This window comes from Alligator mississippiensis, chromosome 4 (genome assembly GCF_030867095.1).
Source record: "Alligator mississippiensis isolate rAllMis1 chromosome 4, rAllMis1, whole genome shotgun sequence".
Classification (NCBI taxonomy): domain Eukaryota; kingdom Metazoa; phylum Chordata; order Crocodylia; family Alligatoridae; genus Alligator; species Alligator mississippiensis.
This window is the reverse complement of record NC_081827.1, coordinates 124,173,343-124,195,141: the sequence shown is the minus strand read 5'-3', so window position 1 is coordinate 124,195,141 and position 21,799 is coordinate 124,173,343. Positions and strand designations below refer to the sequence as shown.

The 21,799-nt window shown below is 42.5% G+C and overlaps 1 protein-coding gene across 1 annotated transcript in view; it reads right to left on the bottom strand.

Moving 5' to 3' along the window:
• SLCO1C1 (solute carrier organic anion transporter family member 1C1) overlaps positions 1-18,796 on the bottom strand; it is a 30,289-nt gene extending 11,493 nt beyond the window's left edge. Inside the window, exons 1-6 of the mRNA XM_006277084.4 lie at positions 18,664-18,796; positions 15,070-15,211; positions 13,857-13,989; positions 11,503-11,624; positions 8,189-8,287; positions 6,668-6,913 (exon numbers count right to left, since the gene is read on the bottom strand). Coding sequence (XP_006277146.3) covers positions 6,668-6,913; positions 8,189-8,287; positions 11,503-11,624; positions 13,857-13,989; positions 15,070-15,211; positions 18,664-18,789 — 868 coding nt within the window. The 5' untranslated portion in view covers positions 18,790-18,796. The remainder of the gene's footprint in view (positions 1-6,667; positions 6,914-8,188; positions 8,288-11,502; positions 11,625-13,856; positions 13,990-15,069; positions 15,212-18,663) is intronic.
• Between the last annotated feature and the right edge of the window lie 3,003 nt (positions 18,797-21,799).

The window sequence follows — 21,799 nt, the reverse complement described above, 5'->3', positions numbered from 1 at the left end:
AACAGTTCCCATTGGTTTCAGTTTTGAGGTGTGAGTGCCATCTCTTCTAAAAATCAGGCCATATGCGAGTAAAATTGAGTATTCAAATACTGAGGTAGTGACCATGTTTGAAAAACTAAGGCCAAGGAAACACAACTCTTGAAACAAGTGGGACCAGGAACCACATATCCTGAGCCCCCATCCATTGGTTTAACTAGATCTTTCTCCATTCTTGCTTTGTTCAGTTTTGGTGTATGTTTTAGAAATGGATAAAAGTTAGAGGGAAGAAGAGCTTCCAGCTGGTGTCTGTGATAACTGATGTGACTGACTCACATGCCTTCAAGACCAGGATTCTGTGAAAGCAGTATTTTCAGAGGACTGAAGAGTAAGTGGCAGATAAAAAAAGACCCCATACCCATTTATACAAAAGCTTTTGGTGCCTAAACTCCCACAGATTTAAACAGGAGTCATTAGCCTACAAGCCTTTGTGGCTGTGGGCCTGGGTTTCAGCTAATCTGAAATTCTAGGTTTGAAATAGGCCTGTGTGGAAAAGACTTACCTCTGCTGGGTGAGGAGTGGAGCCAGCAGGGCGCCGCACTGTAAATGGAGTGTGGCAAAAGTGAAAGCGCGGTGGGTGTAGATGCCACGGTAAAAATAAAAGAGAAAAAAAACCCAGCAGAGCCGGAAGGAGCTGTGACCAGCTCCTGTGTTAGCATGGGCGTACTTTGTGGCAGCGTGACGGGGCTGATTGGTTGGCCAGACCCCTGGAGCTGGGATAAAAGGCCCGGTGGGAGACCAGATGGGAGGACCAGAAATAAGGTCCACGACCAGTGCCTGGAGGGGCCAGATTTGGAACCTGGCCCTAGTGCAGGGACCTGGTGGCTGCCCCAGAAAGGGGCTTTTGCAAGGATTCAGGGCCAGAGAGGGCCCAAGGACATACCTACAGAGTCCTCATGGATACCGGATATCCACAGTGTAGACTGGATCTTGGCAGGACCAAGTAGGACAATGATCAATAAATGACTGACCCATGACAAGTACACAGCCAAAGTAGGGAGTAAGATGCTGGGGGACAGGATGGCACCAGATCAGGAAGAATCATAGACGCATAGAGAGCATTCAGGCCAAATAACATCCTGATCCTTCTGCCATAAATTTAAAGGGCTGAAGCACCAAGGTACATGATATACCAATTCTGACAGTTTAGGTAATGACATCTTTGGATGGCATTAGGCGGGGTGTAGGGGAGGCGGAGCCCCAAACAGGAGGAACAACTGGGATGACTGAAGGAAGGCACCAGGAGGGATGGGGCAGACCATCTTCCTCCTAATTAAAATTATTTTTCCATCAAAGACATGGCAGGAGAGACCCCCTGGGAGACTGACCAAAGTCCCTCCACTAACAGACCTGTTTCTTCCCTAAAGCAATGGCAATGTCAGAGAGGACCTCACATACTCAGTGCACAGGTGGATGGCACAGGAGACTACAGCTTGGAAATTAGTCAAACTAAGATTTCTTAATTCCCATCTCTTTCTGTTCTGGGGTATGTTGAAAACAAACGCTCTGTGCTTATTGAGATATTTTCGTATTTCTAGCCACAACCTTAACCTTCATACATTCCCATGGCATAATTTCCTACCCAGATGCCTATTTTGTGCAGTATCTTACAGTTAATTAATTCTAAAAAAAATTGCTTTTATGACATTATCACTGGCACCACAGTGCTCAATATCCCCAAAGAACAGCCAGCTTACATGAATGGGTTGGTCTCTGTGGATGAAAAACTGCTCAGAGTAACATGTTACCCCAATGCAAAGTCTGTATAAATGACAGGCCTAGACTTGTTTGGCCACTTTGGGTGGATGCAGCTGAAAGGTCAGCATTCATTCACACCTGATTCATGTCCACTTCAGGTATCCATGGTAACTAATGGATGGTCATCCTGCACTCTGCTTTTGCAGAAGATGTGGTAATCCCTTTTGCTATCCGCTTTGTTTGCAGGCAGCAAGGCCATCAAAACACCCTGCCCTTTGCCAAAAAAACCCTGAAAAACTCAAAACCCTTTGTCACACCCAAATGCAACTCTGCTCTCTTTTCTCATGGCAGAACTCCGCCTCACCTGCCCCTTTCATAACATACAAGCTAGTTTGCCCTGCCTTTGTGGAAGTGAGGACAAGGAGTAAAGGGACAGCAGAGAAGAAATAGAACAACATCACACTGCAATACAGCATACACTATGGAGTCCCCTTCAACAGTAAGGGCTTGACAACCCCCATGCCACTTTTACCTGCTCTCAATAAACCCCTTCATGTGTGGTTTCCAAACAGCATCCACCCACATTTGGCTTTCCTGCAAAAGGTGGATGCTGGTCTCCAGCTTCTATGCCCAGGAGGAGAGGGTGCTACCTGCACTGCCATAGGGCAGGGTGGAATTGCTTCTGTGACAGCATAGGTGGATGGGCTTGTCTTTGACTTATCTATATGCATTCAGCAGTAATCAATTTTTTCTTTTTTTTTTTTCCTGCAGTCCAGGATGAGAAGACAGCACATATTCAGTGCTGAAGCCTATCTTGCACAGGTAACTGGGGATGACAGCAACACATCCACTGATGAAATCTTATTCCAAGGCAGTGAGGATGCCGACTTTCTTCTAGACATGAGAGATTGTTCAGAGCAAGAAGACCATGTGTCTATAGAAGTCTCATCCAGCTCAGATGTGGAGTAGTTGGTGCCACAAAGAGAAGTGATGCCAACACTTCCAGTGCGAAAGGGAAGAGGACCAGCCCGGGGCTGCTGTGAAAGACTGAAGAGAACTACAGCAGGACATGGAGCAGAACCAGTGCCACCACCCCTAGAAAACATAGCAGATGATGATACCTTTAAAGGAAGGAATGGCAGAGTGTGGGGAAAAAAGTCGATGGCTAATATGTCATTGGAGAACAGCCAAGGACATAGTCCATGAAAGTGCTGGGCCAACAAGAGAAAGTAATAAAGACACAGTGGTGAAAATGTTCCACCTGTTTCTCTCAAGATATCCTGACTGTTATCATAAGAGAAACAAACAGAGAGGCAGAAAGAAGACTCAGGGAGTGGAATGATAGCCATCCCGAAAATAGAAAGGAGTGGAAAAAGCTGGACGAACCAGAGCTGAAAGCCTACATTGGTCTCCTACTGCTGAGTGGCCTATACCACGGTGGTCATGAGGCTCTGAAGGAGTTGTGTCCTTGCTGCCGTGCCACCATGAGTTTAACACGAGTCCGTCGAATTACCAACTACCTGAGATTTGACAACAAACTGACATGTGAGGAAAGGAGAGCTGTGGACAAGCTTTCTGCCTTCAGAGATATTTGGACACAATTTGTGGAGCTGCTCAGGAAATGGCATATTCCAGGAATACACCAGATGGTTGATAAGCAGCTCATTGCATTCAGGGGTCAGTGTCCCTTTAGACAGTATATTCCCAGCAAGCTTACCAAATACGGCTTTAAAATTTGTTGGTGCTGTGATGCAGCAACATCATTCTCCCTGTCTGGAGACATCTACCTGAGCAAGCAACCAGAACCTCCATGCCAAGGTAATCTTGATACCCAGGTCACTGAACAATTGGTTCATCCCTGGTACAAGATGGGAAGGAATACTGTGGGTGACAATTTCTTCACAAGTACTGACCAGGCAGAAAGACTGCTACACATAGGTGGCAGAAGGTGGGGGGACTAACGGGGCTGCAGCCCAGCCGCAGGATGCTGGAGCAGGGGGGAGGGGCGCACTGAGCTCACAGCTGGCCCAGCATGCTGGTAAGTTGCTTTTGGCTGCCTGGGCTCAGGGGAGGCAGATCAAGACCCCAACAGTGCAAGAGGGAGCAAAGTAGGGGCTGGGCTGGTCGTTGGGCAATGGGAGCCTGGTGACTCATCCAGGGGTGTGGGCAGGTGACTCATACCACTGCATGCAGTGTGGGGGAGCTGGGGAAGAGGGCACATTTCCCTCCCCTGTGCTGCACCCCTGGATGAGCCACTGGGCTCCCATTGCCCCATGACCAGCCCAGCTGGGGCCCTGTTCATGGTGAATGGAGCCCTGGCCAGGTTGTGGGACAATCGGAGTCTGGGAGCTCATCCAGAACCATGGTGTGGGGTAGCAAAGGTGGGGGGGCGGGATTGGCTGTGGACCCTGATTTCTGCATGGGGCAACGGCAGGCTGTAGCTGCACTCTGCCTGCTCCCTGCCTCACTGCAGACTTTGAAAGCGGTGCCATGTGCCTCACTCCCTGGCCCGCTGAGTGTCAGGATGCACATGGCGCTGTGCTGCTTTTAAAGGTTGCAGTGACACAGAGGCAGGGAGCAGGCAGAGTGTAACTGTAGCCTGCCCTTGCCCATGCAAAGATCGGTTCCATGGTGCCACAGCTCTGGAGGAGCCACCAGTCTCTTCTTGGGGCAGGGTGGGAGCGGGTGTCCCAGGGACTTCATCCCCTCTGGCCCAGCAGTGCAGCTGAGGCTGCCCCCCCCCCCCCCAGCTGGTGTGGGACTGGGGCTGGGCCAGGGCCAGTGTAGAGAGGCAGCCAGGGAGGGTATGGGGCTAGGTGGCATGGATGTTGGCACCGGGCAATGACCCCTGGTATGAGGGAAGGGGTGGCTACACAGGTGCAGTGGGCTCCAACCCCAATCGCAGCCCCAGCCTCACTCCCTCCCCCTCCTCCCCCACCCCTTCCCCACAGACTTTGGGGGAGATGCATATGTGCTCAGCCCCTCTCCCCCCCCCTTTTTTTTTCTCCCTCCGCCTATGCTGCTACACCAGGACTTGACCTATGTGGGTATGATTTGGGAAAACAAGGTCGATATCCCAACCAAAATGCAAGCAAATCGAAGAAGGGAAATGTGTTCATCCATTTTTGCTTTTCATGGGGAACTCACCCTAGTTTCCTATGTTCCAAAGAAGTCCAAAGTTGTGCTGTTGCTGTCAAGCATGTACCATGACCTGTCAGTGGGTGGAGAGCAAAGAAAGCCGGACATCATCCATGACTACAGTAAAAACAAGGGTGGGGTGGATAACCTTGACCACTTAGTCTGTATGACCACCTGCAGACGGAAAATCAACAGGTGGCCAATGAGATTATTTTTCAATATGCTGGATGTGGCTGCCATTGCCAGCCTCATCATTTGGCTAGGCCACAATGCAAACTAGAAGCAAAGATCATTTTTAAGAAGACGGCACTTTTTTTTCAGGAGTTTGGAGAACATTGGACAAATAAAACAAAGAATGATGGATACACATAATCTGTCTGTCTGTCAAGCCTGGTATGACTGTCCTAAATTACAAATTGCCACAACACACCCCAATAGACCCTTCTGCAAGCATGAGTGAACGTTGTGCTTTCTGTCCAAGGATAGATGATCACAAAACCTGGAAACGATGTGAAGATTGTAAGTGATTTGCTTGTGTGCACCACAGTACATCACTGCTGCTTTGTGAGGAATGCAATGTTTAGTTAAAACAGTTAGGAAATGTTTTTGGAAGTAATTGTTAGTTTGAAAATGGTGTGAACTGCAGACTTAGCAAATTGCTCATTCACATTTTGAAACTCTAAAGAAAGTTTTTGTTCATAGTTCTAGTTAAATAATATTTTTGGGTCAAATAATCATAAATCCTTTTTCAAACAATCTGTATGTTTAATAAATAGTTTTTGGTACATTTATACTGCTGTTGCTGGTTCCATTTTGTTCATGTGGGTGGGGTAACAAGTTACCCCATGAGACCAACAATGTTGAATTGTGGGGGTAACAAGTTACCCCATGAGAACAATAGTTATGGTTTCATGAGAACGGATGAGGGTTAAGCATGCCCATTAATAAAATAAATAAACAAACAAAACTTTCTGTACCCAATCAGGTTTTTCACCTTTGCTTCATTCTGTCCAGCCAGAAATAGAAACATTTAATTTAGACCCTGGCTTATTATATCTTTTCTTGTATATAACCTTACTGTACAGGAGATGAACACATTATAGTCCATAAATGTTGCATGTGCATGCATTTTTTAAATAGAGAGAGGCCAGAGTGTTTCCATCTCTGAATAGGCAGAATCCTGTAATATTCCCAGGACTATTTCAATCCACAACACCAGCTGACTCGAGTGAATGACTGGAAATTCTCTTGCCAACTAGCTGGCAAGTGCTTAGAAATTAGAGAGAAGTGTGTTAATTAAACTGAAATAGGTGTGCCTCATCTTTCTATTTAAGCCAATGCCAAACGCATGACTTTTCCTGTTGGTGTTTTACTCAGCTTGGGAATGCTCACAGGAATGGAGGCCAATTCTTTAAAAAAAAATTTTTGGAACACTAGAAATGGCTGTTGCTATCCAACTCAGGATATATGGCTGGGATGTGCAGACTTTTAAAATCTTCCGCTGCCATCGGTTCTTTTTTCTTTGGGTAGGATACATGTCATAATTCTACAGGGAAAGATCTAACCTTTTTGCACTTTCTCCCCTAAAGCTTTTGTCCCCACTTACGAACCTCATCTAAAGAAGTTCTTTTTTAGGACAGGTTTTGGAAATAGCTATAAGAGTCCTTTTATTCACATTGGCTACATGTAGGATGGCACTATACCAAAATCAATGCTGAAGTCATTAAACAGCATTAAGGCCTATAAGGTAAAAGTGCACAACTAGATATTTGTAAAACAAACTATGTTTACTTGCCCTTTGCCATTTCCACTATCTTCAGTTGCTGTGTATAAGGTTTGTGATGCTCCCTGTTATCTTCAGTGATGAACTTTGACTGTTCAGAAGAGGTATTGGAATCCTTTCTGCTTTCTGGTCTGGATAGGTGCTTCGGTAAGAACCAGAATGGGATGGCAGCCAGAACACTTATTATACCAGCTACTACATAACCAAGCCACCAAGCTCCTACCCACTGGACATCTTTGGGGGTTATTGTTATACTATCTAGGAGGAGAAAAGAAAAAACAGGGCTATATTTGCATGTTTAGTTTTTTGATAGGAACAAAGACATACTTTTGGCAGGTACATCTCCACTGGTGACTTATTTCATCAACAGAACCCAACCACCCTTTTTCTCCCATCACTGTTTCTACTCCCACCTAGTAACCTTCTGCCAGCTGTGGATTATGCGCCTTTCTTAAGCAACTACCAGCACCACTCAAAAACCATGACTGTAAAGTTGCCAGTGGGAGTTTTTCTTTTCACTGGGATTTTTTCTTTCATTTTATTTATGGCATTTCTGTTTAATTCTGTTTTGTTTAGTATAATTATAATCCATATATCCAAAAGTTCCATGGTGCTCCATTTTCTGTAGCACAACGAAAGAAAAATAACCAGCAGCATTTAAAACTATGCCATCCTGCCAGACATTTCTATCAGTGTTTCAGAAGCACAATCTGAGCTTCATCCTGGGAGATGATAAGAACTTTCTATTGTCTATTAAGTCCATAGAAGTTGAAGCCTCAGGTCATTAGTAACAAACAGGATCAGGCCAATGATATGGCAACATCATATTAAATAAATGTTTCAAACTATAACAAACCTTCACCACAATAATAATACTATTGCTAAGTAGTTTTTCATGTAGTGCTGCCCCACATATGCATTCAGAATTTTCAATTATTTTAAGGTTCCACTTAAAAATAGTCAAACATTTTCTTTCAAATGATGTAAAATTTATATTTCAGCTAAATTTGTCTTTTTAAATCAGAAAACCAAAATCTCAAACATAGTGCAAAAGTTTTCTGGCTTCTGGTTTTGCGGGGAGGAGGGGGTGTTGTTTTTCTGGGGCAGAAAAAAATCAACCTTTTCAACTACCACTACCTACCTAGTATCTTTAAATGGGTCAGAGGCTAATACTTGTGGCTTTTCTTGAGAAATACCCTGCACTACATTCAACCCTTTCTACATAAACAAGGCCTCAGTTCTTACTTTGAAAATACTTTAAAATCTGACTGCCTGAGAACATATACGGGGAGAGCAGATGCATGTTTGTGATGGTACAGTTGTGCTGAACTCATGATAGACTAAAGAATTCTATAATAATGAGAAAGAGAACTCCTCCTTATTCTAGAAATATGTTTTTCAGTTCAAAACCTCCTTCGAGCACTTCAGAAAAACCTGTTTCTACATCACCCATATTATTAGCTTTGAAAAGTTCAAGATCCTTTAGTGAAATAAGTAGAGGTAACAATTTTTAAATACAATTTTCTAACTTACCCAAGTCCACAAAGCCAATGTCAACATATAGCTTGGCACACAGGGACCCTAAAAGAAAGCCAAATATTGGTCCTATAATCGCAACTGTCTGTACACACCCTGGAAAAGAAAGCAGAATACTTAATCACGAACTATTTTTATATCTCATATATCCTCTTCAGCCCAGTCAAAATCAATGCTGAAGTTAGTTCAGAATTGTACCTGAATTGATTTACTCCAGGCTGATTTTGGTTTATTAATTTGGTGACAGAAAATAAAAAGTGACATTTTGATGGAGTAGGCCAAATTCTCTTGTTTGTTATAGTGGAACTAATCTGGAGCCACTGAAAATGTTCATGTCATCCAGATAAATAGTGTGTGATGTGATGTCATACTGGTGAAAAGTGGTGGGCATTTTAGTATGCTGAAACAAATACCATTCTCACGCACTTTGGTGGAATTCGATTGTACCAGCAATTCCATTCTAAGAAACGATGCTTCAGATAAGCACTGCTGCTCCAAAAAGAAAAAAAATGCCCTTTTGCAACAGCGTCACTTTCTTTTTTGTTGTCTTCCAATTAAATGGGACAAATTCAGTGTGAAGTAAACATAACCTGAGAAATGTGTGTGTAAAATACAGCAGGCATCAACAGAGCTGCAAATGACATATTTATGGTCAAAGTGAATATGGTCAGGCAGTTAGGTATAAATTGGTCAGGACAAAGGCATAAATTGTTGAACAGAAGGGGGATATTTAAGTTAGTGATGGAGAAACTTTTTAAAAGGTTGAGATGACTATTTTGGATTATTATGGAAAAGTGCAGATATTTTATTAGGCCCTGTCAAAGCTACATTGCAGGTACTTCTAGATTTTGTCAGAGTAGAAATACTGCAAGAAAAAGCTCTGGAAATAAAAGGCCTTCTTTGTGATATTTCAGGTGGGAACACATATTTCAGATGTGTTCTCTGAAACAAAGTAGATAACAACAACATTTCAAGTATTTCTAACTCTGAATGGTTGGTTTTTATTCAGCTTGAATTTGGAAGAAAATTTCCAACTTTGTACTCCATGCTGTTTTAAAGTTAAAGTTAGGCTAAACAGTATATGAATATTTCCTTCTCCATCCAGAGAAATGAATGGGCATAATAACTCAATAGCATATGTGAACACCACTTAGAGGACAAAGGAACCAGAAGCCAAATTATTTTTTCAGTTGAAGATAATAGAACTGCCTGGCTGTACTTAAGAGGGGAAATTAGCCTTTAAAAGTTTTAGGCAACACCTTGAAAAATGGAAATCACATAAGTAAAATAATTAGGGAAGGTCAATTTAATAATACTCAAGCCAACTCATTTTGCTTCTTGCAAAAATGGGTCATTAGGAAAAAAGGGATGTGACGTAATTATTTTTACCAATGTAAAAGGCAGCACTCTCTTCACTGGCATAGTCATCAATATAGGTAATTCCCAAAGGTTGAATAGGAGTCTCTCCAATTCCACGCAGAAGATTCCCCAAAAAAACATATATCCACATGGAAGTTCCAGCTTCTTTTTCACAGCCTAATACAAACATGTAGAGAGACAAAGAGACAGATCTTGCTTGTGACATTTCAACATTAAAAACACAAGATTCAAGTCTGTCTATTATATGGGTGTATCTCTTGCTAACTTCTGCAGAATAGGCACCTCTGTATTTGGGAGCAGAAGTGAACTCACTAATTAACTGAAATGGCAAAACAATCCTCTCTGGGGTAGTTAGTGGAAGGGATTTGTAAAGTACTTCTCTGTTGTGTTACATATCAGGGCTGTCCAGCTTCTATATGCAGTGGTGGGCCATACCCCATGCAGGCCATACAAGCAGGGGCTGCATGCCATGAGGGCTGCAATACTGTGAGCTATGGATGCCCCCTTTCCTCACTGCACCACATGTGTGGGCAGTAGGCCTGTGCGAAGAGGCTAGTATACACTTTAGATTTAGATTTGGCCAATTTGGGGGACATTCATTTGATTCAGTGATTCAAATCAGTGTCCCAAATCGATTTGGCCGAATCTGATTCAGAGATTTGGGTGCCACTGAATCGGTTGAATCTCCAAATTGAACAGGCCCCATCCCCCACTCACTGTCCCAGCTTCCATCAAAAAAAAGCCTTGCACTGGCTCCTGCCAGCTGGAGTGGGGGCAATCCCCACTGCCCCATGCTGTGTGGGGGGACTCTGATGTGAGCCACCGGAGGCCCCGACGGCCGCTGCAACATCTGGTGAGTGCGGGGTTGTTTTTTTTTATTTATTTTTTTAAGTGCTGGGATGTTGGCAGCCATTGATAGGGCTGGGAGAGCAGGCGGAGGTTGGGAGGTGCTTAGAGGGGATGGAGGAGCAGGCAGGGGATGGGCCCTGGCAGGGGTCCCCCCATGGCCTCCCTCCCCCACTTACTGGCATGAAGCCCAGGTCCAGCTCCCTGTAGCAGCAAGCGGGGACTGCCTGAATCTCCGAATCTTCTCCTAATCTTTTCCAAATCGATTCAGAGGTTTCAAATCGATTCAGATCTTTTAATTGCTCTCCCAATTCAATTCGGATTCAGAGATTCAGCCACCAAATTGGGCCAAATCTCCTCTGAATTGAATCAGCAACCAAAGCTTCACACAGCCCTAGTGGGCAGCTCCCCCCAGCTCCCTGGTAACAGGCTCCCTGCTGTTCTGCATTTGCAGACTTCCCAAGCACCGCAGGCTGCACTATGCCATGCTACTCTCTAGAGCAGGTGCAGGAAGTAGAAGCCGGAGAGGAAGCCCAGAGCAGCCAGAGTGATAGGAGAAGTGGCAGTCCGGCAGGAGCCCAGAGCCACAGATTAACCCTTTGTGGGCCTCCAGTTGCACAGCCCTGTTATGCATCATATATCCATAACATGTGTGCACAAAAAAAGTATAATTTAGCTAACTGGGCAGATTTTCACTAGGATAACAAAAGACTAGGGCTGTGCAAAGCTTTGGTAGCTGATTCGATTCGGAGGAGATTCGGCCCAATTCGGGAACCAAATCTCCAAATGCAAATTGAATAAGGAAACCAAGTAAAAGCTCTGAATCGATTTGAAGCATCTGAATTGATTCAGAAAAGATTCGGCTGATTTGAAGATTCGGCTGTGGACTAAGCAGGCACCTGACAGCTGGTAAGTCGGTTGGGGGAGGGGGGCGGGAAGCAGTGTGGGGAAGGGAGAGATTGGGACTGGGGCTGGGACAAGCTGCCCAGCTGGGACAGGTGAGTGCATTACTCAGGGTGGTGGGCAGGGGTTCTTTAAAGACAATAACATTATTACAGAATATTTTTAATATGGAAATATGTTACCTGCATTTATTTTTGCTTGGGGTCTTTCCAAGACTGACAGTGGTATCTGGTGTTTATCATGTAGACATGGAGAGATGCTGATAGAAGAGTTTGTGGAGGAAGGCAATATTTCATACCTATAGCTGTGTAAAAATTAAATTTTCTTAATTCTCAATCCTATATGATTTTACAAGAAAAATATACATTTCATCTTCATAGGACACAGACACATAACACTTGACTTGTTTTTATGATGCACCTGGCTACAATGAACTTTATCTACTGAGTGGATTACATATTTTATAATCATGTAATACTGAGCACAAGGGCATCAAAGATATGGCCTGTGGGCTGGATCCAGTCCGTGGAATTCCATCATCCAGTTCTGAGCTTGGGTCTCAAGTTGACCTGAGCTCAAGATCAGCCCATCTGGCCCATGGGTCCAGATGAGGTTAATCCCCTGTAACAGGGAACTCTAGCCTTGTTACCATTAGTGGCAGGAGAAAATATTATTTAGGGGGGCTGAGGTGGAGGTGGAGAAGTGCCTGGCGGGGGTGGTGGGCATGATGCTGTAGTGTCAGTGTTGGAACAGTGGAGTTCCATGCCAAGCCGTGCTGGCCACTGTGGGAAAGCAGTGCCATGGTGCTGCTGTTGTCGCCAGCCACTGCAAAGTTAGTTTGGAGTGGGGTGGGCTAAGTCCTATTAGCCCTGACCCTCAGTTTTCTATGCCTGTTACAGAGAGGAGGAGCCAGACAAGAAAAGGAAGTAAGCCCCTTTAAGGGCCCAACTTTTGTAGTCAAGAGAAGGGGATGATTATCTGCTGTAAGGAGGAACCCCGCCAGTATGGACAGGGTGAAGAGGACCTTGGCTATCGAGGGAAGCCCCAGGACAGGATGGGGAAAGCAGCTTGCGTTACAGAGAGGGACGAGGGAGCCATAGAAGGGTCAAGGCCAGGCCCTGGGCGGGGGCACTCAGTTGCAAAGCTCAGCCTGCAGTCAGCCTGCTGCTGAACTCAGCAGTGGGAGGAGAACAAGAGATTGAGCACACCTGTAACCCAGGGAGAAGGAAGTCCACTCAGCTGGCCAGGCAGGCAGGGTTGACTGAGATATTAACTCTCCCCAGGCCAAAGGAAGAGAACGGGCCATGGCAGCAGAGGGAGACAGAGCCCCATAGGGAGGCAAGGGTGGAAACTCCTCTGGCCAGGAAAGCTGAAGCTTGAAAGCAGGGACTTCTGATGACCCTGAATGAAGAAGCAAATGTCCCGGAAGTAATAAAGATCTCCTTTATTTATTTATTGCCTTTTTTTTGTGCCTTGGAAGGTCATGGGAAGGGGATACAAAAATTGGAAAGTGGTTTTATGTTCACCCATAAAACCTGCCCAAAGACAGGTTGGCTGAGTATACCCAACCAGACTAAGAATTGTTCATGGTGACACCAGAGAGGCCTGGGGAAGTGGGATACCTTGACGATCATGGACTGTCTTGAGAGCCCAGTAGATACCTGCTTACTGTTTTTCCTGCCACCCCCCTTTTTTCTCCTCATGGCAATAGTAATACTTGGTAAATCAGAGTGGATGTGAGGGGTGGCAAGGAGAATGCCCTTGCAGAGTGCAGTAAGAGCAAAGTGCCCAGTACACTGAGATTTTTTTCCTCTGGGTTTTTTTTTTGGACTTACCTTAATGGTTTTGTGGGGGCAAGAGGCTGGGGGCAAAAAACGCGGACTGGCCAGAGCCTGGACAAATCTCTCAAAAAAACAATCCCAATTAACACTAAGCCTTTGCAGGCAAGAGACAGAGAGAGAAAGGTGGCCAGACTAGGGGATCAGAGTATGTAACCAAGTACTGACCCACCATAAGGGGGATCTCAGCTATCTCGAGAGGAGCACCCTATTACACCCTCCCCCCATCCCCCACCCCTGCACTGTTGTAGCAATAGTATACTGTGTAAGAAAGCTGTACTTCTTTCTCTTTGCGTATCCCCAATTTAACAGCCTCCCAATTTAACAGACACCATCTCATACTATGGGCCCCAAATCTGAGCTAATATAGAATGTTAGAGGATGAAAGTGTCCTCTACGTCATGCGTGTCTCTCTCACTCTATAACACAGAATTTTGGAATGCACTAAGCACTAGCTAAATCATAAATCTATTTCAGATTTGAATTCATACTGGCAGAATATATCTTTATTTGCTTAGGAACAATAAAGCATAAATAAAGAGTATAATAACTGTATTGTTGCTTGTTGCTAACAGCGGTTTTCCAATCAGTGCCTATATTGCTGAAATAGCTGCATGTTTAATGTTCATGACTAAATGAAAGTTCTGTACTTCTGCCTTTCTTTCTGAATTGGAGAATTAAGTTAGCTGTGCACTTACCGTCCCATAAAGAACTGGGGCATTGCAATAAAAAACGTTCCAACTGACATTATTAGGCAACCTGCTCCAATTATCTTTGGTCTATGAAGTTTGGCTCCGAAGTAGCTTACAAGAATTATGATTAGGAGGTTCCCTTTGAAAAAATACAAAAGAATAACTAGGATTTACAATCTGACCATAAGTGAACTGTTGTGTAAACCAGTGATTACCAAACTATGGCTTATGTTAGTACATGCCAGTGGGGCTGTTGCTGGTTCTCCCCATTGTTCCCTATTGTATCCTAACAGGTGTCCAAGATCTTCATTGCTAAGAACATAGGAATCTGTAAGCACTGCTGGAAACGTGGAGGGTGAGCTACCCAGCTGCTAGCCGCTAGCACACCAAAGAAATGAAAGCAATTGTCAAACAAAGGGTTTTGCACAGTTTAGCCAATGGTTCATTTACTGAGTACCAAATTTTGTAAAACACACAAAAAGACTTGGAGCTAAGTCAAAAGTAACATTTACATTACATGAAGCTGGAGTGTGAGAGTGACCCTAAGGAACTAACCACTGGAGATAATATATCCTTGCATTCTCACTGCTTACCAAATCACTGAGATACATTGGCCAGATTACTCATGGGGCACCAGTGGCAAGTGCAGGAGAGAAAAAGTTGAACTTCTTGCAAAACAATTCATTATCTTTCGCCTATAACTAATATTAGTATAAAAAAACTCCTTCAAACCACTGGTTCAAGGAAGTCCATAACTTCCTTCCCACGTGTCTAGCTGGGCTTAATCAGCAAAGAAAAATACATGCTGTAATACCAACAGCAACCATATCAAATAATATAATTAAACATGTGGGTTAAACACATCTACGGCTCAGTCCATACTGAGTGAAGCATGCATAGCAATATACTTAGGGAGTAGACTACAACATGGCCAATTATCACATTGAAAACCCAGACTATTCTGGTTCAGAGAAACTGCGGTAGTAATAACCACATTCTGATTTTAACCACAAAATGTAGAGCCTCACTGAGTACATTCACATTAAGAACAGTATCATCTCTACCATACCAAATGTAAATACCTATGAAAAGCTACATTTGTTCTTGCCAAATCAACCCCATTTAACTTTCAGAGGTCTGTGGGATTTACGCAAACATTTTCCACAATGAATTGTCAGTAGTTTTGTCTAACAGCAAAGAGGGATTCCACAACACATACCAAGTTCAAAGCTGCCATCAATAACACCAACCAGAGAAGAAGGAATATCAAATCTTCTTTCTATTTGAGTAATGGTACTTTTCAGATAACTTCCTGATAATGCTTTAGCAAAGTAAACAAAAGATAATGCACCAAGAAATATCTGAGAGAGAAAATAAAGGTGATTAAAACTGCACAATATTTCATTGTTGTATTTTAATTTTCACACATTAAATATTTGAGATTTCTTCCAGTGTTTGTGAAATGTACCCTATTAGTTTGTTCATCTCACTGGCATGACCAGAAGAAGAGCGCATTTTATTTTCTTATTGGATCACACAGTCCTTATTCCTACAGAATAACTCTGGGAATGACAAAACAAATACCACATTTGGGAATAGGGGAATATTTTATCCTCCTAGGCCACTTAAGCTATTGTGATTCTGGCAGCAATTTTAATAATAAGCAGCAATGTTAATAGTGACTTTCCTTGTGTGTGGACCCTTGTGTTTACTAAGAGCTAGACTTGATTGTGAAATGGATATGAAGGCAGGCAGGCTCTCGATCTCAAGCTTCTTGTTTCCAGGTGTCAGCAGTGGCAACATTTTCCAATAGCAGCTGCTACTAGCAGTGATCTCATTAGTGCTGGCTATAATTAAAAAAAATCCATCATTCTCAAGTTGGAGCAAAATTTCTTATGAGGAGGGCTGTCAGAAGGATCTCCAATAAAATAAGCATTTCTGAGTGCTAATGTCCTTGTATTTTTAATGGTACTGTAAAAGCACAAGAATCAGAAGCAATAAAAATAATATATCAAGCATTTCCATGTTCAGAAATAGTTTTCTTAAATGCCTGGGAACTATCCAAGAGAGAAGATTGTTTTGATTTGTAGAAATAAATGTTTTCGATTTATGTCTGTAGTTTAGAAATGCCTGATTCTCAATCCTGATCCAGCTCATGTTGAAACATAAGGAAATCTCACTGCTGAACTTAATATAAATCAACTAATGTTTTTTTCTTTATTGTAAATTTATATTAGCACAAAACCCATGGAGAGCTGAAAGCTGTCAAAACTAATTTGCTGAATCTCCACATTATTCTAGTTTTCTGGATGAACTGCACCCGTTTTCCAGTTCTTGAAGTCAAGTAACTATAAATTTCCCAAAATGGACAAATTATTTGAGTTACAATAGTGTTTCCATTTTCAGAGGCAATAAGCTGATTTCTGAATGGTTAAACTGTGACTGAAGGTTTATTTAGTGGGGAAATCCGATTACTGTTGAGGCAAAATGCAATGATATCATTGCTATTCTGCTGCAAGTTTAATTAACGCAACATTTTAAAATTTCTGTGCAACTGAGGCCCAGTTATTTGTACCTGTGGAAGCTATTTTAAGCAAACATAAATTTTCAGGAGCAAATGTTGTCATAATTATAATTTCATTTTAATAGAATAATTTTATCACAGAACAAATGTTCTGTTATACGGTATGCAAGGGTTTTTTTTTAGTGTTATTTTTTATTAGACCAACATAGAAGGTTTGGGTCCCCTGCATAGTAACAAAATATGTATCCCCGTTTATATCCTTTAGTTTAGTAGCATAAGTATATGCTTTCAGCTGATCCCTTTTGAAGTAGCTGAGGTAAGATGGTTTGTCAGATTTTCTGGGGCCTCCTGCATAGTTGTGTTGCACATTTGGTTATGTTTGGCTTCAGGTTATGGATTTACAATGTTAATGGTGAATGTCAATATCTCTGTGTTATAGTAGAGCTGGAGTTTTCTTGCTGTTGTGATGGTCCAGAAAAAATATGGGAAGGCAAGGATTGGGGGGGGGATGGGGGGGGGATATTTTATTAAACCAAAGGAGAACGTTTTGTCCAATATAAGATATGACCAAAAGAAAAATAGTTTTCTTTTGTATATTTCCTGGACCATCATGGCAACAACATCATTTCAACCCTCCTGCTATGTGATGTTATTTTGAGACACCAGTGCCATTCTCATTCAAGTTAATGGGATTCCTTCCATGGACTTTATTAGAATTTGGATCATGCTCTAAATGGATTTAATTTTTAAAGGCTGTAGAAAACCAAAAGAAATAAAAAATGTGGAGGTTAAAAAGAATTTGAAAAAGCCAAGGATATTCTGATTCAGCTACATCTTAATGAACTTGAATCACAGAGAATTATGGTGATGCACCATGGCTTTGTTACATCAAAACATAAATCCAGAAGAGTGTCATTCCTTCAGAGCTTGTTCCAGGAATGAGGATAACAAGAAAAGACTGACTTCATGGGGGAGGGGGGGCAGGAGAGGATGGAATCCAGCACTCAGTGGACCAGGACATCTTTTTGTGCAGAATGCTCTTCCTAGATGAATTTGTAACGTGGAAGTGCACGGATGTTATCATCACAACGTAAGGTTAAAGTTGCTAAAGTTCAGCTCACAGCAGCTTGCTTTTTTTTAACAAAGAAACAAACAACAACAAAAACTCCAAGCAATTCTGGGTTGGTTAAGCAGTTGATAGACATATACAAATGTGGACAAAAGATATTGTTCCTGGGTCTGTCACTGATGTTACCCCTACTGTATTACATGTCCCATTAGTAGACCATTCAAACTTCATGTATCACTATTTTCAAAATCCAGAAATAAATAGCACTATGGCACCCAAACTTTTAAAAATAAGTCAGCATAATTGACAGTATAGTATGGTACCACAGGTATTTCATATTCTACATTCACTCAGGGACAAACAGTAGTGCTGAACCTGAGTAAGTGTTCACCTTGTCCTTTAATACTGACCACTGAAAGTACACTACATGAACCTGAACCAAATCTCCATATCTGAATGTCATCAAACTCTAGTGAAATTCAGAACAGTATCAAAACTTTGTTACTTAGATCTTTAATAGTTTAATACTGAATGAAAGACATGCTCCTGGCAGACATTACAATTAAGATGCAATTAACCAGTTAATCACACCATAGATAATAACCCTTCTATTTGTTCAAGGAACTAATGGTGCAACAAAATGGGAAACCAACCATAAAAATATTCCACAAGAGAGGTGTCACATTTTTGTGATGGGTTTCTATCATGTGTTAAATTGAACGTGTGGCAGGGTAACCAGAGCTGGCTGAAGACACTGGTGCTGGGGCTGGCAATCCGCTGGTTGTTGGTCCCAGCCCCAGGACAGCACAGAAGTCTGGAAGCAGCTCTGCTGCAGTCCCAGGGCTGGGACTGACCATCAGGTGATTGTTACTCCCTAACTTGTGATCACGTGGGTTCAACCAGGCTGTGGGCACCCAGCTTTCAATTTGCCAGTGCAGGAAGAGCCCAGAATTCCACCTCCCACCCTTAAGTGGCATGTAGTAATGGTGCCATTAGGATCTGATCCTGATCACAAAATCACATGTGCATGGCAGGAGATGTGATTGTTGCGATTGGGTATCAGATCACATTGCACCATTAAAAGAACATGTGCCAGGGGCCAAAAATGTAACATTCCAACAGGAAATATAATTGGGGGGGGAGGAAGGGGGAGTTAATTCATCAATAAAACCTCAGATACTGAAATGCCCATATGGTAACATTCAGACCTATTACTGTACCTTTATGCCTCCACAGCTTTGTTTCTCCTTGGAAGCAGAGGATTCAGATTTGCATGAAGACCTGTCATTTGGCACGATTATGTTTTTCAAGAAAAACCGAGCATTTTCTTTGGATACGTTTTCCATGTTAATACTTCCTATCTGTTATCTAGAAGATATTAAGAATATTATATATTTTAAAAGTATCAGTTATAGGCTCATTAATGAAAGCTTGCCATATGCAGATAATAGTTATTAAAATTCACAATAAAAACAGAATGGTGGGCTGAAAAATTAATTATGGAAATTTGCAATCCAACTATCTACTGAAGAGAAAACATACTTTTATAAACAATAAGTAACCATTGTCTTCATTCTCTATGGGTGCTACATAGATCTGATTTTATCAGTCATTCATACTTAACTAAACATTGCCCATGAACTTCCATTAGAATGTTTAGTCTTTTAGGTGAATTCCAGATATTTATAGAGATTCATCAACTCTAATACTAATTTCCCACGGGCTTGGAATATTAGGGAAAGAAAGCAATGATAAAGCAAGTCCAATCTTATTAATGCAGGATTCCAACTTCATTGTTTTGGAAATGAACATTAGTTCTACCCATCTGATATTTGTCATTGACCAATATGAGAAATAATATTGCTTTAACACCTCAAAATAATCTTAGGGCTTTTGATCTTAATAATCTTGTCAACCACTGCAGGAAAGTCTGAATTTACATCTTGGCAGCTAAATACAAGAATACAAATTAAAGGGTAAATTTTGTGTCCAAATATTAGTATATCACCATTCTTAAAAAATACTTAAATATACCACATTGCTGTTAACTATTTCAGTCCCTAAACTGATACACAAAATATTTTTTCAGTGAGTTTTTGTGTTCCCCTTTAAGCATCCCTAGAAATAAACTGTAGCTTTGGAGTATATTATTATTATTATTGTTATTATTATTATAGTAGTTTTCCACAGGCAAAGTTTAAAATACGCACCATCTAAATGGCCTTGGGCCAGTCAATGACCTCTGAGACAGCAGTGGTCAGGTTGAGAAGCTCCTCAGAGAAACCAACATGAAAGGAATGGTCATTCAGCATGTATATGCAACCTGCATAGAATCATAGAACTATAGAAAATTAGGATTGGAAGGGACTTCAGGAGGTCATCTAGTCCAATCCCCTGCTCAAAGCAAGACCATCCTCAACTAGATCAATCAAGCCAAGGCTTTGTTTAGCTGGGTCTTAAAAACTTCCAAGGATGGAGATTCCACCACCTCTCTGGGTAAATTATTCTAGTGTTTTACTACCCTCTTAAGGAGAAAATTATTTCTAATATCTAACCTAAACTTTGTTTACTGCAACTTGAAACCATTGCTCCTTGTTCTGTTATCTGCTACTACTGAGAATAGTCTAGCTCCATCCTCTTTTGAACCACCCTTCAGGTAGTTGAAGGCTTCTATTAAATCCCTTCTCAGTCTTATCTTCTCTAGACTAAATAAGCCCATTCCCCTCAGCCTCTCCTCAGAAGTCATGTGCCCCAGCTCCCTCACCATTTTCGTTGCCCTCCACTGGACTCTTTCCAATTTCTTCACATCCTTCCTGTAGTGGGGGGCCCAAAACTGAACACAGTATACCAGATGTGGCCTCACCACTGCTGAATAGAGTGGAATATTCATTTCAATTGCCCTGCTGGCAACACTCCCACCAATGCAGCCCAGTATGCCGTTGATCTTCTTGGCAACAAGTGCACACTGTTAGTTCATATTCAGTATATTGTCCATTGTAACCTTCAGGTCCTTTTCTGCAGAGCTGCTAACCAGCCAGCTGCTACCCCGTCAGCCCCCAGCCTGTACTGATGCATGGGAGTGTTCCATCCTAAGTGCAGGACTTTGCACTTGTCCTTGTTGCACTTCATTAGATTCCTTTTGGCCCAATCCTCCAATTTGTCTAGGTCAGGCTGAATCCTAGCCCTACCCTCCAGCGTATCTATTACTCTCCCCAGTTTGTTGTCATCTGCAAACTTGCTGAGGTTGCACTCTATGCTATCTTCTAGGTTGTTGATGAAGATATTGAACAAAACTGGCTACAGGATGGACCCCTTGGGAGCTCCACTTGATACCGGCTGCCAACTAGACATCAATCTTTTATTACTATCGTCTGAGCCCAATGCTCCGGCCAGTTTTCTATCCACCTTACAGTCCATTCATCCAACTAGTACTTCCTTAAAGCATTACATGTATGCAATGGGCCATCTCCATCTTGACACAATGAACCATATTACACTAGAATTAGAAGGAGCATCTGAGCAAAAAGCCATGAAGATGTTCACTTGGCCAGATGACAGTACAATAGTAGTAGCAGATGCCCTCTATCATTCTTTCTACTGCACTGAGCTGGTGATGATTTTAGTTGGCTGAAGAGAGTACAGCATTTTTACAGCAGCTGGTGGCAGGCATGATATTTGTTGGGTGCCTTCTGATACTAGGTGTTGGCTAGGACTGTTAACCTTACAAGATTTGTTGGCTTCAATATTCATGTGACAAATCTCAAAGTATGAATTAATCTTTATGTCTACTAACCTGGTATGGGCAAGGCTTATTCAAACTGGACATGGTATTTGCCAAGTGAGTAGAAAATTGTGAGCACTGAACAGCATGCTTGTGTTGGCTCTCCATATAGACCAAAACAGTTTGTTCAGGGAACAGTTTCTGCACTTGATCTTCAGAGAACATCTTTAATGAGTTGGATTCTGTATAGGATCTAGGTATACTGGCTGTATTGTGTACTAATTGCTGAGCATTCAAGAAGATGTTAAGCTAAAGTTGGGTCCGAGCATGGTGCAAGTAGAAACATGTTGGTTTTTGATGTACTTGGCCTCAGTCTCCATGGCTTAAAATTCCAGCAGGCTTTCATCGATCATTTATAGTCCATTATAGCTGCTCATCCGGGCCTGCTACTGTACAGATAACCACCCAAACTGGGGAAGGCTGTTCCAAGGCTTCCATCAGGGGCTAGCCCTCTGCTCTGTCCTTGTCACTGGAGTGGCCAATTGGGATCAGCTAAATCTCCACTTCCCCCATATAAGCTCCTGAGCAGGAACAGGGTATGTTTGGGCAACAGGGCTCAACCTCAACCCAAACCA